The sequence below is a fragment of the Notolepis coatsorum genome (genome assembly GCF_963971535.1).
Source record: "Notolepis coatsorum genome assembly, chromosome: 5".
NCBI lineage: Eukaryota > Metazoa > Chordata > Actinopteri > Aulopiformes > Paralepididae > Notolepis > Notolepis coatsorum.
In genome coordinates, this window is record NC_140169.1 from 126,203,299 (window position 1) to 126,222,123 (window position 18,825).

At 44.8% G+C, this 18,825-nt stretch overlaps 1 protein-coding gene across 1 annotated transcript; it reads right to left on the minus strand.

Annotated features, from left to right (window-relative positions):
* Positions 1-834: 834 nt before the first annotated feature.
* On the minus strand, positions 835-18,408 carry LOC311228338 (xaa-Arg dipeptidase-like; the record flags this gene model as incomplete). Its single annotated transcript, XM_084314247.1, has 7 exons — positions 835-1,043; positions 1,488-1,595; positions 3,571-3,706; positions 14,094-14,248; positions 15,653-15,795; positions 17,403-17,551; positions 18,001-18,408. The coding sequence occupies 7 exons, from the start codon at positions 18,406-18,408 to the stop codon at positions 835-837; spliced, it is 1,308 nt and encodes a 435-aa protein (XP_084170373.1).
* Between the last annotated feature and the right edge of the window lie 417 nt (positions 18,409-18,825).

Genomic DNA, 18,825 nt, shown 5'->3' on the forward strand with positions numbered 1-18,825 from the left:
TTTTATCTGGGCTGGTTGGAGTGTGTGTACCTTCTCCCTTAATGTTAAGCTTCTCTCATGATCAGAAGCTTACTTGTCAATATACAGTACTTTTGTCTGAGCTTTTATTCTGAACAGAGATTTGAGACCAATCCTTCCAGTCCATTTATACTTTTATGCAATATTGATGCAACATCTGTTCTGGATGAATACAAATGTCCACCAAAGCCAAAGTAGTGGATGACTTTAACAAAAAAAAGAGCACTGTACAAAACGTGATTATTGTTTTTATTTTCATTATAGACACATTATAGACACATCATTGATAATGATTCAGTCTAGAATTGCACAGGAGCCTGATTCGGTCAGAGAATTCTATTGGTGTTGTGATTACATCACGAGGATGATGATAAACATATTTTATATATATCAACACCCTGATGAAGGCCCTGTGTAGGTCGAAACATGTCGGTTTATTTTAAATTCTCTAAATAATGTGAGCCATAAAATAAAGGCATTTTAGAACTTGGATCTCAACTTTTTTATAACAAATCCTACCCCGGATTTAATCCAAAGAGCACCTACCGAAACAAAACCAAGAACGCTGAAGCCCTCTCCATATCATCTTTTTGATAGTTTATATAATTATCAATTCTAAACCTGAAGAAACAATTCAAGTGTTACAGATAACATCTGCAGACAAAAATGGTGAACAAGAGAATAATGATAAATGATCATTCCCTAATATCGCAATTGCAATATCAGTCAAAATAATCGCAATTCGATATTTTTTCCCAAATCATTCAGCCCCATACGGTCCCAGGCCAGCATGCGGTCCGTCTGCGTGCAGGGTGATCAGTGGTGGGCTGCAGTGCCTCCGCCTGCCTTGGTCCTTGAAGCGTCCTCCGCCTGCCCAGCCTTCAGGATCCTCTCCTCCTTCAGCCTGCCCTCAATAAACTCCTCTCTCACCCTCTGAAGCAGCTCTGGACACAGCAGCACATCCAGCGCCGTCATGGCCAGAGCTTTAGCAGCCCGCAGGGTGTAGAACTGAGCCTTTTCATCACCTGCAGGATGTCAAGACACACTTGGCAGGTTAAGGTGCTATCAGCCTTAATTTGAGGATATTTTAAGTCATACCGGATAAACACTTATAGAATGTTTGTTTATGATCCCCCTGTTTCAGGATCCCCCAAAGTGTTGTTGGGTGGTTCTCAATCTTTTTAATGCACGGCACAAAATCTTGGAGGAACAACTTGCCAACGAACGCCCAGTGTGCCATCATAGGAGAAGAGATAACAAAATATTAAGGGCTGCAGGCCAAGTAGCATAATTATATTAATTCTGAAGGGAGGGAGTATAATCATAGGAAGTTGATTTTCTTTACGTTTGAGTGAGATCTCATCCTGATCTGGGCTGACGACATACCAGACTGCTTCTGCACACTGGCTGAAAATCACGGGTACAGATTAATATCCATAAACAGAAGACGAGGATAACTGACGTCATACCAGATGCTACGGTGTATTCCTCTGTGTGATTCCGAGCAGCAGAGCCGATGTAGAAGTAGGGGTGGATTCCCGGAACAACGAAGGACACATTGCCAAAGTCTGCTGAGCCTGTGGAGAGACAACAGGATGTCTTTCACACGGAGCAATAGGACTACATACTGTAGGATTAAATACAATAGAACTACATACAGAAGACTACATACAGTAGAACTACATACAGTAGGACATTTAGCGTACAGTAGAACATAAGCCTTAGCTCCAGCAGGTTATTTGAAGGGAGATCGCATTCCTCTGGTTAACACAAATTACTGTAATAGTAGGGGTGGGACAAGAAAATCGATACTGTGATATATTGTCGTACTTCCTCTTGATCATTTTACTGCAACAGAAATAAATAGATAAAACAGATGATGTATATATTTTTTTTATTGTTGATGGTAACAAGGTTTTCCGTTGGAGACACAATTAATAGTTAATAATAATCAAGTTGCGGTCAGTGTGTGTTAAAGAGGCACTATGCAATTTGTTGTACATTGTTTCATGTACAATTGGCCAGTTAGTTTGCACACTAAATAATCCGATATGTCAATTCTGTGAATAAATACATAATTCCTGCCGTTTGCTATTTTATGGGTATTTTTTCTTCTTCAGTTATATTGTGATGTATCGTAGATGAGATTTATTTAAGCATTACATCACACGCAGGAGTGGTTTGTGACCAATAAACCATGCCTAGGGGTGGTTGTTAGGCCCGAGGCGCAGCCGAGGGTCGTTAGACCCCCCTAGGCATGGTTTATTGGTCACAAATCACGACTGCACGTGGTGTAAAGCTTTTATACAACTGCCAGATTCATCCAACCTTATTTCTATACAATAAACACACATTAATCGAAGATTTATTGAAAAAACCATCCGCCAGAAAAAGTAGTTCCCACAACTCCATGTGGAAGCAGCTTGAAGTGCATCCAACCAAACTAACACATCCAACTGTGTATTATTGGAATGATTGAGAGAAGTTGCCTCATGTGGAAGCAGCTTGAAGTGCATCCAACCAACTAACACATCCAACTGTGTATTATTGGAATGATTGATTGCAAATTTATTAAAACGTTTTCTTTGCCCTATAGGAAAAAAACGTTTTCTTCGCCCTATTTTTTTATTTATTTCTTTTAGCCTAAACTTAACCAGTTGGAAACCAGGGGTACAGTAATAAAATTAGCAATCAACCAATCAATCAATTCAATAGACCATGCTCACTTAAAACAGCGCTGCTTCTCTCTCAGTCTGACTCCCCCGCTGTTGCAGACAGGAGTGTGTGTGTGTGTGTGTGCGTGTGTGTGTGTGTGTGTGTGTGTGTGTGTCACAGTGTGTGTGTGCGTGTGTGTGTGTATGTGTGTGTGTGTGTGTGTGTGTGTGTGTGTGTGTGTGTGTATGTGTGTGTTTGTGGGTACGCCAGCGTCGGACAGTGTGAGAGAGAACGCTGCAGTCGGAAAGTAGGAAGGAAGAAATTTAAATCAATCAATTAATCTATCAATCAATCCGCGATTTTTCTTTTGTTCTAGATTGAGTCAAGACCCATCAATTACATCATCCAACATTGTTTAAAATACTAACACGTTCCCCTTGACAGAATCGCTTTATATTTAGTCGTTATGACGCTATCAACATATCCATTTGTTAAAGATTATTGTCCGCCATCTTGTTTTTTCCGACGGAGTGATCCGGCGGAGTGATGTGATTCGGTGGTGGGCGGGTCCTGGGACCAGGAGCGTGGATTATGAAGGATACATACGTGTAAATGGACTGTTTCAGCCAATCAGAATAGAGAAATTTGCATGCCGTTGTATAATGCAATATATTGATTATTGCAAACATCACGTATCATGATATTGTCGCTATCGAGGGCCAAATATCAGTATTGTATTGCATCGTGTACTGTAACGTCCCATCCCTACTTGATACAGTAGACACACCAAGCCTACCGTTTACCTCACGAGCAGAAATTAATATATGAATATACTTTCATAGCCACAAGGTGGCTTCTTCTCGTGCACACGGTGGTTACAGAACATTATTCTCTCACCGGAAGCATTGGTGAGAACTTTTTTATCTGTGGTGAATTGTATCCCTAAAGACGTGCCGTTCTTCTCGTACAGCTCCTCGAGCGTGGTGTTTCGCAGGATGTTGGTAAATGCATATCTTGCAAACTTGACTTCAACCTGAGGATGAAATTGTCCAGAGTTAACCTCTATACACACACAAGCCACATGACCTGCTCTGGATCACACGGCAAGATGATGACGATCTATCCATCACAGAAGAATGGGCTGGGCAATAGGGATTAAACAGATCACACAATAATCACAAGCAATTTTTCCAATACCTCACAAAACTTTTATAAAATTTTAATTTTTTAATACCTACCTCACAAACTCACGATATCTGCTACGCTTTATGGATGCAGAATCACTTTTAAAGTAATCAAATTGATGTTCGTCGCATTGAACTGCATGGTAAGTGGGATATCAATCCAAAACTGGATTATCAAATATGTCCTCAAATGTTTCAGATCTCATCTTGTGAGACATTTTAGCCAATATTTGCCATTACCGTTAACACAAGACAACAGAAGTGTGTCATGATATCACAATTTGATCATTTCATGATCCCATTGAAAGACAATAAATGATAATGGTAGGGCTTGTGTCCACATAGCATGATCAGAAAAGCATTGGACCTGCATGACCTCAGCAGTGCCTTTCTGAGAAGCTCAGAGGTTTTAGCCCGGAAAAAGGACTATATGGACACAAGGCCTTACATTATTGCACAGCCTCACAACAATGGGCCTCATTCACAAAGCGATACAAGAACAGATTTCCTCTTATTTTGTTCTTAACTCGCATTTTTTCTTATTTTGTTCTTACCGGGGATTCAGCAATGTTTTCTTATTTTTCCTTTTCTCTTAGGCAAGAACAAATTCTAAGAGTGGTCGAGAGCACTCTTACCCAGATAAGAAACTCTTACCCAGATGAGAACAATTTAATAAAAATCCTACCATTGGTCAATTGCCCCTAAAAATACGACGAAAACCCAGAACGTTACGTTATGACTATAACCAAGTTCTGTTAGTAGTGGTGACGCTCGGCGTCACTCATGCACTGTCCTCGCACGTGCACTGAATAAAAGACCACAATGTACCTTTATATCCCAATATTTGTCTGACCACACCCCTATCAGCTTCCCATATAAGCAGGGGTGGGGCCACCCCCTCGCCTCCTTCCCAAGCTTTCACCACAAGGCGAGATCAAGGGCTGCAGCGGCGTCGGACGCCGAGCGTCACCACTACTAACAGAACTTGGTTATAGTCATAACCTAACGTTCTGTATCGTATGGCTCTCGCTCGGCGTCACTCATGCACAAGGGAGGCCGAGCGAGAGCCATCGGCCGACAAATACACCCCGCTGAAGGCCCCCCACAACCATCAGATCGGGGAGGACCGAGCCCCCCCGACCCCCCCTAATGGAGGGCACCCCCCCTATTGGAGGTTCCCGGGAGGGCGACGGACCCGACCGTGCGAAGAGGCACTCAAGCAACTCAACGCACAGGGTGAGCAGACCGTGGCCTGACCCCACGACTACACACGCACAACCCGCATGCCACCCGGGAACGAACGGAGGGAACAACCTCGTTACTGCCCCCAGAATCACGGGGTCAAGGGCAAACCCAACCCTGTGGCAAGGCCGTAGCAGCGGAGCGCGAAGGAAGACCCAGACCCACTGAAGGGACTGGATCCCCTGGAAAACGGGGGCCCGGAGAGGTCAATGACGCCAGGCATCAAGACCCCACCAGGCGGTCACTTAGTGACACCGCCCCCCACATCGCCAGCGTATTCGGATAAGGCCCCTCTTCTCCAAGAGCGGGCCCTTTCCCCCCAATAGCACACCGCCTGGCACACTGACCCTGCAGAACAGGCAGTCAGCATGGCCGTAAGCACACAAAAAAGGTTAACCAACGGAAGCAGGCAGCGCACCGGGGAAAACCAGGCAACAGGCTGTAACCCGAGCCGGGAGCACTGCGGACGAGACAGGCGCCAAAGGAGTCAGCTGAGAACAGCCCCCCCGGCGGAAGGGGCGTATGCTGGCGTTGTTGCATGACCAAGCCTCCATTTAAAAAAAAAACCCACCCAGAGGGGTTGAGGCAGAGAAGGCTGACATGCTTGGCAGACGTCATGAACGTGCAGGGGCACCCTCAACTGGGTAACCCGGGAGTTGACACTGCTCCAACACACCAGGGAATCAACCACCTTGGCGTTACCCAATGCGGTGGTTGTTCCTATAACCCCTCAAGAAAAAACTCCAAAACACACCTGCGGGTATACACTGGCTACACCGCAGTACAAGTGTTTCAGTTTTCAAAAAAGGGTTATCCCAGGCCTACGGGTCGACGAAACATTACTTCGGACCGGGCCCGGCGATACGGGAAGCACAGGGTCACCAGAGGAGGTCAAAGACCACCCCAACAGGCCCCTCTTCGCCATGCGTGAGAGAGGAGCGAAAATAATGGAGAACCAGCCCCAAGCACACCGTATTGGTATTCCCAGGCGGTCTCCCAACCAAGTACTAACCAGGACCAACCTGCGTAGCGGCCGAGATCTGACGAGATCGAGCGTGTACAGGTTGGCATGGCCGTAAGCCATTACGACAGTGCAGAGTACAAAATGTACCCAACCAGGGTCTCCATAGCGCTTAACCCTGTGACACCCGGACCGACCTGGCATTTTTCCCCCTGAAAAAAGCCCAAGTCCCTCAGGGTACCAGAACAGCAGATCTCCATCCCCGGCGGACAACGGGTTTAACTGATCCGGACCAGCGTGACCAGAACCAGTCCCGTGCCCTAACCACGCCGACATGCCTACTCCAGGAGAAGGGGCAGATATGCGTGTTGATCTTAAACATGAAAAGAAGGCGCCACCCAGACGTTCAGTGCGAACCGCGCCCGGTGGCCCACCCCCAGGGCGTGAGACCCCTCTACATATGTTCAGATCCATTCCGTCATCATCCCCCAGATATGAACGAGAATCCGTCGACAACCAACACAGGTCGTCGGAAGAGGAAAAACCTCCATCCCAGTTGCTTTATAAAAACGCTGTTTTAACCTCAAGCAACCAAGGCGTGCCAGTCATTCGCCTGATCTTCAACAGAACACCCCGAGCTAGCACTATGCGTGCGTCGGGACACAACCACATCAATGAACAGGCTATTTAGACCTGTCATTGAATCCCCAAGGCGCCCAGGGGAACGACAAGAGGGCAGGGCTGTACACTGCGATGATATCGTCGCGAATTGCCCCTTTAATTGGCCGTTGCGATTGGTAAATATTATCTGGGGGCGGGCTTGCGAGTAGTGCTTTCAAGCCTTGGATTCGCATTTCACTCCTAAATTATCCAAGGCGTGTGATGACGCGATGACGTCACTCACGCAAGCTGAGCAGTGAGCACTCAGCAGGTATGATCAGCGGGAACAATCGACTGAGCACTCACTCTGATAGACTGGCTGTCTGATTTAGCTATGAAGAAAAGTAAAGTTAGTATTGCTTCATATTTTCGACACGTTCGATCTCCTATAGTGAGCCGAACTGAACTGAACTCAGACACACGGAGAGAGCTGCGGCGTCTGCTCCTCCTCCAGCCCTCTCGCACCCATGGCTGTTGTAAACACTGGGACCTCGGTGAGCCTGCCAGCCGGCTAGCTACTGATAGCTATCAACAAATGCTCCAGTAAGTCTAGTAGTGCATGATAGCTTGCGTTAGCTTACTGTTCAAAACGAAACGTCCCATTAAACTAAATAGTTCAGATAGCTCCGTCCTGATATCAATGTCTTATAACACTGAGTCGATGCGTATTCGAGCTGAGGGCACGCTGAATAGTCAATAGGGACCAGCTGCAGCGCCGGAGAATCCTGGCCGTAGCTGGAGGCTACAGTATAGGGCCCAGCTGCAGCTCCGGAGAATCCTGGCCGTAGCTGGAGGCTACTCAGTACACACAGACAGTGGAGCTGGTTGCATATAGCGAGCATTTAGACTTGTTGCGTGGTGGCGATGTCTCGCAGATAATACAACTACAAGTATGATTATATAATATATATATTTTATTAAAAAGAATATATATAAAATAATTTTTTTTTATCAAAAACAATCGATATAAATAATGGTAAAATTGTTATTAAAAAATGTGCCCCTAAAAAAATTTTTTTGCCCCTAAATTTCTCATTTAGGGGCAAGTGTGCCCCTAGTGAAAAAGCTTAGCGTACAGCCCTGGAGGGGTGTGATGCTTCCTAACTCCAACTCTTTTTAATAGAAAAGAAGGAAGCACCAACAGCATGTATCCCAGTCTACACAGCCGGGGGTAAAAATTGTTTACATTTTTACATTCCACCACCCTCCCATAGAGAGGAGACGGAAATCCCCAGAGAGACTTCCCACGCAAGCTGTACAGATTGAAAAGAATATATTGCACCTTGAGCCATGTAAAAGTTTGGTTTTAGGGCTCTCCGGGGAGGAGGCACTGAACCCATACACACTCAATAATCGAATTGAATCGAATACACACACAATAGAGTAGGACTCCTTCTTGAGGTTCCACTCACCTTGACAATCTGAGGAGGAGGCTCTGTACTCTGAGGAGGCTCCCTCACATGGAAGGAGAGTCCCAACTCACAGAAGGCCCGAATAGGAGCTTCGTGAGGAGGAGCCCTGACCACCCCCCGAAACAGATCCATCATATGGACCCGAACAGCACACGGAAGTCCTACCAACAGAGACGCGCACAGTGACGTACTCTATGGCGGGGGAATTTCTGCTGTGCACACGCCCAATATTCCAGGGCGTGGGACCAGGAAACTCCCTCCCCCACCCCCCCCCCCCCTTCTTACCCTGTAACGTGCCGAACAGCAACGTAACAGGAACCTTGAAGGACAGGAGGTTTTAACCCCTGCCCATCAAAGAAGGGGAGAAAAGGATTACCAGTTCACCCCTTTACGACCCCACACCCATGATACGATGTAATGACAAAAAAGAGTATGACGCAGTCATAGTCAGCTCCATGAAGCGTCTAACAGCTTCACACAGCGCATGTGTTAACCTGCCATCTGATTTTTACTAAGGAAAAAACACAGAATAGAGAGGGCCCTCTCAAGAGCCCCGGTACCAGACTTACACATGTGCTTCTGTGGCCAACCCAACCCAGTTGTAGGTCGCACGACACACACAACCCTTTATCACCTACAAAAAATGGCAAAAACACTCTACAGAGGAACGCCGTTCTTCATAATGAGAGAATACATAATTCTCGATTAGTATAGGCCACAGGCCTTGCTAAGCACACACGAAAAAGTGACCAAACAATCTTTTCTTTAGGAAAAAATAGTTTCTCAAGCGGTTAGCACAACCCCAACAACTAAGCTAAGGGTTACATCGTATCCCTACCACACAGTGACACAATATAGTGTAACAACATGTCTGAGAGGAGGGTGAAGAAGTCCCCAGGGAACCGGGGGGAAAAAACACCCCTCCTACTTTACCCTTAATACGGCCAGTTAAACAGGTAACCTGTTAATATGTGAACACACTGTTCATTGTCATTACAGGCTGAGAAAAGAATCATTCTTTACTCATATGTCACTAAGCATAGCTTTATAGGTTAGTTTAACCCCCTTAGTTGTGAGTACACGGTACATGAACACACAATGTGTCTCAACACAACAAACCAGATAATTTTCACATCTGTAACAAATAACCCGATTTGCATGGAGACCAGTGACAAGACAATTCACACATAACTCGCGTCGTATCCTAAATGTAGTGCAGCAACACTCGTTTTGGAAAACATAGTTATTTACAAAACATTTAGAAGGGAAAGCAAGAAGAAGTGTTCAAGGTCTGGTCAGGACCCTTTCTACCGTGAGCGCAGATCAAGCGAAACTGCAGTCTCTAACAAGGCACCGTAGTAAACACAGCCGTCCTGTGTTGTCGACCTGGGCAGCGTCGCCGCTCCATCCCGCCGCTACGGTCCCCCTTGTTGACGCAGTCCTCGCCGGCTGGCCCCAGGGTAGGTTCGACTAACATCCTCTGTCAAAGATGACGTCGTAGTCAGAGTGTTTAAGCATGTTATAGTCGCAGAACGTTCAACAGTGTAGCATTAAGCTAACGGCCGCACTCGGCCGATAGCAGCAAGCTAACGTTACCTAGCCTAGTGACACAACAGGCTCCTGGTAAACACAGCGAGCTAGCGCCGCAGCTAACAGCTGACTGGCTAACACAGTAGGCCACAACTAGTACGCAAGCTAAGCAGCTATCACCTGAACTCGTACACAACGATATAACAAGTCACACTCAGACAGGCCGCCGTTCTGAAACCCTCCTCACCTTTTAAGAGAGAAGAGAAACAAGATGTTAACACAGTTTTACAACAGTGATTTTACCATCCGGCGGAGCCGGTACAAGTCCCATCTGGGCTGTATCCGACTTGAACATGGATTTTCCGATAACGATCATCCATGCTCACATTTCCTCGTTTAGGGTATACTCTCATTTGTATATGAAAGACGGGGCCTTATACGGTGACAGAGAAGTACCCACGCGTCCAGAGATCCTGGGATCACCAGTTACTGGTCGTGTGGCCCACTAGTTGCTATAATGGGCTTCAAACCAGGATCCTCCGCCGTCGCCTAAAGGCTGAACAAAGGACCCTAATCTGGGGCCGGTTTTCGTAAACATTGTCAGCTAGCCCCCATAGCACTAACAGACAAGTGGAGCTTGCAAGCAAAACATTACTCACCAACCTGGAACCCACCACTTCTCACAACAGCGGCGCATCCTACAGTCCAGCTGTGTCGCTGGAAGGTTTTACAGCAACCAGCCACAGCAAGGAGGACTGCAGTTGAGAGGCATGTAGCGGCATAAACTCCCAATACGAAACCCGACGGAGGTGTAGAATGATCATCATCTTCCAGACACTCCAGTATGAAGACAATATCGCCGTATTTTCTCGAATATAGTGAGAGAAAATAAAGATATGATGTCAACGTATCTCTTGTTTTCCAACTTTCTCCTACTAACAACATCGTCAAGTGGGGCTATCGAGGCACTTCCTTGTGGTGAAGCGAGAAAGGAGGCGAGGGGGTGGCCCCACCCCTGCTTATATGGGAAGCTGATAGGGGTGTGGTCAGACAAATATTGGGATATAAAGGTACATTGTGGTCTTTTATTCAGTGCGCGTGCATGTGCGAGGACAGTGCATGAGTGACGCCGAGCGAGAGCCATACGATACAGAACTTTTCAATAATTATTATTATTATTATAACTTATTGCATGCATTCTGCTTCTGAAATGGATGATATATTGCTGTTAGAACAGTTAGATGCTCTGGCCGCCCAGGCTGTACACATAGAACGCATATTTAGAGATAGTCTAGATCAGTGGTTCCCAAACTTCTTGTTTGTGCGGAGTGCGGACCACTAGATTGTTATAAAGAACATTTGCGGACCACCTCGTATGCAAACAGTATAAATAAATAAATAAACAAGTGACTTTGACCCGCACTGCGTTCCGAATGGATTTGGTAGAGATAAAGAGAGATAAGGAGAGAGAGAGACAAAACGTACACAGTACGTGTGTGTGTGTGTGCGCGCGCTGCGGCAGGTGGCCAGGAGCGCGCAACTAGATGGTATAAATATGGAATATTAATACAGTCTATTCCACTATATAGCTCTAGGTGCTGTATGATGACAATATATTTGAATCTGATCAAATTTTGATCCGTCGCAAAGTGCTCCAGCTGTGACATCCTCCGCCACGAGGCAAAACACAAGCAGATTTCTTGAAAGATTGTCTTTCAACAACACAATCATCAAATTTGCTGATGACACAGTAGTGGTGGGCCTGATCTCTGCCAACGACGAGAGGGCCTACCTGGAAGAGGTAGAGAATCTGTCACAGTGGTGTCAGGAGAACTGCCTCTCCCTGAACGTCAGCAAAACAAAAGAGATGATTGTGGACTTCAGGAGGTCGGGGGTCAAGGACTACAGCCCCCTCAGCATCGACGGGGCACCGGTTGAGAGAGTGAACAGTTTCAAGTACCTCGGAGCCCACATATCCGAGGACTTGACATGGACCACACACATTGACAGTGTTGTGAAGAAGGCACGACAACGCCTCTACTTCCTCAGGCGCCTAAGGAAGTTCCAAGTCAGTCAGAAGATCCTTAGGAACTTCTACTCATGTACAATAGAGAGCATCCTGACTGGCAACATCACCTCCTGGTTTGGGAATAGCACTGCACAAGACCGTAGCAGACTACAAAGAGTGACACGTTCAGCCGAACGCACAATTGGAGGGGGGCTTCCCACCCTCCAGAACATTTACAACAAGCGGTGCAGGGGGAAGGCTAAGAGAATCATCAAGGACTCCAGCCACCCGAACAACTGCCTCTTTGAACTGCTGCGGTCAGGCAAGCGATACCGGAGTCTTAAGGCGAACACAGAAAGACTCAGAAGAAGCTTCTATCCCCAGGCCATCAGGCTGCTAAACGAACAATAAACACTATGCAACAACCATCAAATGCACACAGCACACACACCCACACGCACACACTCACTTAAACAAACAACACACTGCAGCACCCACTCTCCACACTTTAGATCACACAAACACACTTTATATTTATTGATAAAGGATTTGCACTACAACTCGTACATCTACTGTAAATTGTACCTAAATTGCACCTCATGCCATTTCTGCCTTGCACTATATAGTATTGTATATTAGTACACTGCATAGTATATTGTATATTATATGGTAACTCAGTTACGTTTATTCTGCATCGAACATTGTACATATGTCTATACTGAACACTGTGACCTAATTTTTTTACTTCTAATTTACATGCTATACTATGTTATTTTATTTCATACTTATCTTGTCTTGCACAGTCTCTGGAGCGTAACAGTAAGAAGCATTTTGTATAAAAGTATTCTGTACTTCTGTATGACAACTATTAAAGAAACTTGAAACTTGTTACGTTGACTTGATGGATTGTTCTTTGCTTATTAGAACGCCAGGTAAGTCCATTGCCATTCAAGTTCACGGTTCCAACTCAAGAGAGCGAGAGGGCGGAAACACGTCACCGGATACCAGGTGTGTCAACTCTCGTGAGATGTGGTAATTGCGCAAACAAAATAGAAAAATAGTGCGCCACTAATATATATCTTATATAAAACAAATAAGAAATACAGTGAAAAGCAATTGAGTGTTATTACTATTATACAAAATAAGCATATAAATTGTAAACATAAATAACTATATTAACCAACTGTTAACCATAGCTGCAGTTACACCAGCTGTTGAATACAGGGATCAGCACACATGCAGACCCATGTTTTGCACACGCCTCATTTGCCTTATAAGGAGCAGGCGGGGCGTGTCTGTATGCAAATTAATTGAGCGTGGACACGCATTTCAGTTTAAGAATGAGTGGGATTCATCATTCAACACACCTGGGTAAGAACAGATTTGGACGTTAACACTTTAACTGCCACACACGAGATTTTTTTTTTTTTTTTAGCTATCTGAAATCATATCGCATCACGCGAGCCTACCCGAGTATACACGAGCGCCGCCGGCGATCATATGTGGAAAAAAGCGCCCCCTATCGTCTCCCAGATGACATAAGGGATTTTGGAATGGACTCAATGAAAATGGATGGGGAAAAAAATCCGGTACTCCACATTTTCCAGTCCACTGATCCAGCCAGGGTTACCACAGTTCATTCTGGAGCCTCTGAGACCCACGGAATCATGTACTGCACTGTACACACGGTGGATCTATACACTTATCGATTTTTTCGAATGGTGATCAGGAATTGGAATATACCAGTTGGATACCATCTGATGTCAGGTAAGGAATCTATGTTATCAGTGTTAGGATAATCAGACTAATTTTGATGAAGTTATAAGCTGTTTTGTGAAATGGGCTCTTTCGGTTTCACTGTAAAAGTCCAAGAGGAAATCAACGTGGCGATTATCCGTGCGCGGCCCGAATGTGCTTGCGTGCACGTATAATATTGATCATCTAGCGTTTATTTGAAAACGATTCATAAATAGGCCGACGAATATCAACGTTGTGGAATATTCCAGTAAAAGACGATTTTCATAGAATGGTCCAGAATGAACTGTTTTTTATCTCAAAACGGGTGCTTTTCTAAATGCTCTAAAACGGAAATGAAGCGATAAAAAACCAATCTGCCTTGACAGCACTGACTGGAAAATAGTCTTTGATAAGCGACGGGCAGATTAGACACATAATAGACACTGCCATAATTTAAAACATAGATTAGGCGATATTAACGTTAACATTGAAGTGGATGGTGGCATCAAGGGGGTAAAAAGGAAAACCCGGCGTGGCACTCAAAGTGTTAAGAACGGGTTGATGAATGCGGCGGTGGCTTTTATTATTTTTCTCTTAAAAGACGGGTAAGAAAAAATATAAGGAAAATTATAGTATTGGTAAATGAGGCCCAATGATCTTCACAGTGCGTTTATGACTTATCTTACTTCACAGCCGGTTGCCCTGGCAGCAGATCTAAAACACATCTCAGCTTTCTCCTTGATAATGGGAAGTTCACGGCGTGAGGGCGTACGGAGGTCATACTCCAGCTCAGCGTAAGCAGGGATGAGGTGTGATTTCACTCCACCATGCATTATGACACCTGCAAGACAATAAGTAACACCACTACTTGTTAAATGGCAAGTTTGTCATTTGCTAGTTCCTACAAAGATGGCAAATTAGTGGGTAATACTTTACAAAAAGGGTCCATTTCTGATAGAAACTAACCAAGAACAAAACGATTATGAATGTATTTATAATTAAGTCACTACTGCTGCATCACAATTACCTGCTGAGAAATAATGGTTAGTTTACCATTCATCAATGTAATTGGGTTGTTCTCTTTGTAACTTATCACTAATTTGTGATGTGTTATCTGAGTGATCCACACATAATGGAGTCGGATTACATCATCAATAGCCCCCCAAAATGTTCTCCCTCCCTCATGTATACACTATTTACGAATATATTATGAATATATTAAGTACCTTTTAAACGACTACATACAGACAAGCACGTCATAATGACTACATGCAGACAGGCACGTCATAATGACTACAGTACATGCGGACAGGCACGTCATAATGACTACATGCAGACAGGCACATCATAACAACAGCATGCGGACAGGCACGTCATAACGACTACATGCGGACAGGCACATCATAACAACAGCATGCGGACAGGCACGTCATAACGACTACATGCGGACAGGCACATCATAACGACAGCATGCGGACAGGCACGTCTTAACAACAGCATGCGGACAGGCACATCATAACAACAGCATGTGGACAGGTGTGTCTTAACGACAGCATGCGGACAGGCACATCATAACGAAAGCATGACAGGGACTGGGAGACCCATGTTACTGACCAGACTATATACTATTATACTATATCAGTGATGACTGTCAGGGTGTAGAGCTATTATTTTAACATGTAGACTACTTATTTTAACAAACAAAATAATAATTTGAGTGCATGCTTACCAACTGTTCGCCTGTTTTACTGCAACACTACTATCACCGACATCTAAGAAGGGAGATCCCCCCTTGAATGGCCCTTCTAAGGTTTCTCTCCTCCACATTGCCTGTGGTGCATTTTCCCCTATTGCTAGGTTTTAGTGAGTTTTTCCTTACCTTCGCGTGGGGTATGTCTGGGAGTGTTGCATTTATTAAAAAAAATTTGGACTTTATGGTGTTTTTGTTTTGTTCTTGACTTATTGTGATGTTTCTTCTTGACTTGTTTAAAGAAGACGTGTCCGGCCCATGGGGACATTAACGTGTGTTGTCAGGCTTTACAAATCAATTTGATTTGATTTGAATACCACTTACAGCTCCTATAATGAACAATAACCATTCTTTCTCAGCAGTCAATTATGATGGTAGCAGTAGTGATTCAAGTATTACTACATGTGTTCCCTCCTGTTTCTCCTTGCATAGTTACTATAGTTACTGAACCGTATTGAAATATTTTATCAGTGTATATGTATACAAGTGTCTCACCATGGATGCTCCAGTCTGGCTTCAGCTGTTGTCTGAGCACAGACAGGTTGTTGTAGCACAGCACTGCTGCATCAAGAGCGTTGATCCCCTCCCAGGGGTTGGCTGAAGCATGAGAGACTTTGCCATGGTACTTTATTGTAACACTGGAAATTAAATCAGAGACCAGATGTCAGTGTCACACATTAAAGGAACCAACCCAACATTATGGGAAATGCACACTTACTGTCTTCTCCAGAGAGAGACAAGAAGATAGATACCAATTTCCTCTCTGTGCGTTCAGTAGAACGCTAGCCTAGCTTAGCACAAATGAATGGAAGCAGATAGACCACTACCCTATCTTAAAACTCTAGGAGAGGTGTTTTTGTCCATTAATTTGTGGTAAGCTAGGCTAGTTTGCGGCCGGATAGCTTTCTACTGAACACACAGAAATTAAATTGGTATCTATCTTTTTGTCTGACTCTAGAGAAGATGGTAAGCGCATTTCCGATAATGTTGGCGTGTTCCTTTAAAGGAGCTGTAAGTGGTTTTTTTTTTTTTTATCCACTTTTTCTCCCATTTTTCTATATTTTCTCCCATCCAAATTTCGTATCATCCAATTCAACCATCCCCTGTCACGAACGCTGTTTCTTGCCTCCCACAAGCCGGCTGCAATGTGGACTAAGTCATACATAGCACAAGTCCCCTCCGATACTTGAGGTAACAGCAGTCGCATCTTTTCACCTGCGCAGCTCGATCTCTCAGTGGCGAGGAGTAACGCGTGGGAGGCTCACGCTGCCCCCGACACTTCCTGATTCTACTGCGCAGGCGCACCAACCGACCTGTAGGAGTCGCTGTCCACAACGCCCGATCCCCACCCATCAGTTTCCCACCCCCTAATACGGCCAATGTGTATTAGTATGAACGACCAGCTAAACTGAAAGCAATGTGGAGGGCTGGGATCGAACAGGCGATCCCAGCGTCTCTGCATTCGTGGCGAGCGCCTTGCCCACTACGCCACATGGCCGCCCCTGTAAGTGGTATTTTCTTTGTTAAAATAAGTGCTCTACATTCCGACAGCCATCACTGAGTGTTTGGTCAGTAACATGGGTTTCCCAGTCCCTCCTCTCTGCAGTAAACAGAAAATTCATTTTCTGGTATCCTGTTCTCACTTTATCCAATCAGGAGAGATAGGAGGATATCAGAAAATAAATTTTCTGTTTACTAGACTGTGAGAAGTGCTGCATCATTGACACTAGGGGCCTCCAGCAAAGCAGATCTCCAGGAAAACGTTAAAGGGGAACACTGCCCCATTTTAGGAATTCATACATGGTATTCCAATTGGTCTAAGACTAGAGTGCTAAAAGTGAAACGTATGATGCCATCTGGAATAAAGTCTGCAGCTGCTCCATAGACAATTAATTGGGAAATATGGTAAAGGTGACACAGAGCACCCAGGGGGATGTTCTGTGTATATATGGATAGATTTTCTATTTCAGCACTGAGACCACTACTGTAGAATGAAACTTTATACCTGATGACATCACACGTTTGATTCTTACCTCTCTGGTTTCTGGCTTTAGGAGAGAGTAGCTCATTTTCACAAATAGTATTGAACTTCCCCAGACCATGGACATAACATTATTTGCATTGTTATTTTTGCTCATTATTTGAGTGGTGTTCCACTTTAAGTACACGTTGTACAACACTGTAGCGTGTAGCAAGGGTTGAATATAATAATCATGCATTTTGTGACTGAGCCAAGAGCACTTACATTTGTTCAGCTACATCTGGCAGATAAGGGGCGTCCTCATGTGAGGGGTGGGCGATGAAAACGACATCCATGCCCTCAAATACACCATCCCTCATCATGTGTATTTTACCTCCTTCCTCCTCCTTAGCTGGTGTCCCCAGCACGGTCACCTGTGGATAGAAATAATGATGAAAAATAATGGAGACTTGAGAGTGAATGAATGAATGAATGAAAACTTTATTTAACAGATTGCAGAATGGGTACAATACAGTACGGCTCAATACACACAATTGTTAAGGGGATGCAGACCTGAGAAAGACGTTTGTCTTGTTTCCATCAGGGTCCCCCATTTTCAATTCATATAGACATTTATGACATACACAACATACATGACATTTATGGCATAGGGACATATAGGTATTTAGTACTGAATGAATGAATGAAAACTTTATTTAACAGATTGCAGAATGGGTACAATACAGTACGGCTCAATACATACAATTGTTAAGGGGATGCAGACCTGAGAAAGACGTTTGTCTTGTTTCCATCAGGGTCCCCCATGAGTCGGAGCACTGTGCAGTGTGAACGTAGTGGCGGAGCGGAGGGGGTCTCGTTTTACCTGAACACCAGCTGGGAAGTCGGGCGTGTTTTCCACTAAAGCTTTTAAACCAAGAGCAGAAGCAGCTCCAACCTCGGCGACCAGGTTGTGGCCACACGCGTGTCCTATGCCGGGCAGTGCGTCGTATTCGCACAAGAAGCCAACATTGATCACGTTGCCTTCCTTGTGGCCGCCTGTCCAAGTCGCACGAAATGCAGTCGAGAGTTTGAAGTGACTTTCAACATTCCATCCTTTCTCCTGAGAGAAAAATTTCACTAGCCTGTCATGAGACTTCTTTTCTTCGAATGCTAATTCTGGAAAACGCCATATGGCCTTGCTTAACTCATGGAGCTTGTCTTTAGCTTCATCAATGCAGCAGCCAATTTTGTATTTCAACCCCAGCAGAGTTGTACCCGTTTGCTGGGCCATATGTAAAGTCATGTTATGAAGGTTGTTGAAACACAAAATGTCTACAGTACTTCGAATATTCTGGCTGCAACGTTCATACCTGCTTGTAAAAGTCGTGTAGGCTACACAGGGTGTAGCAGCTGGGGGGAGGGTAGGTTAGGAATGGATGATTCCAAGGGCCCAGAACTGGGGGGGGGGGGGCAGAGAACACTATTGTTATCTTTTTATTAATATGGTTTTATTATTATCCTAAAGTAAGTTAATGTAGTTGACTCAAAAGTATAATTGCCTGTATTAAATAAAAACGTCACAAAAGAAACAAACTGTTACCACTGGCGACTCAGGGAGGGGGCGATCGCCCCCACTGGTGCCCCTACGGTTGAAAAACGCGCGCTAAAGTGCCCTTTTGAGAGGGTGTGCCCTATTGGTGCTCTTCCA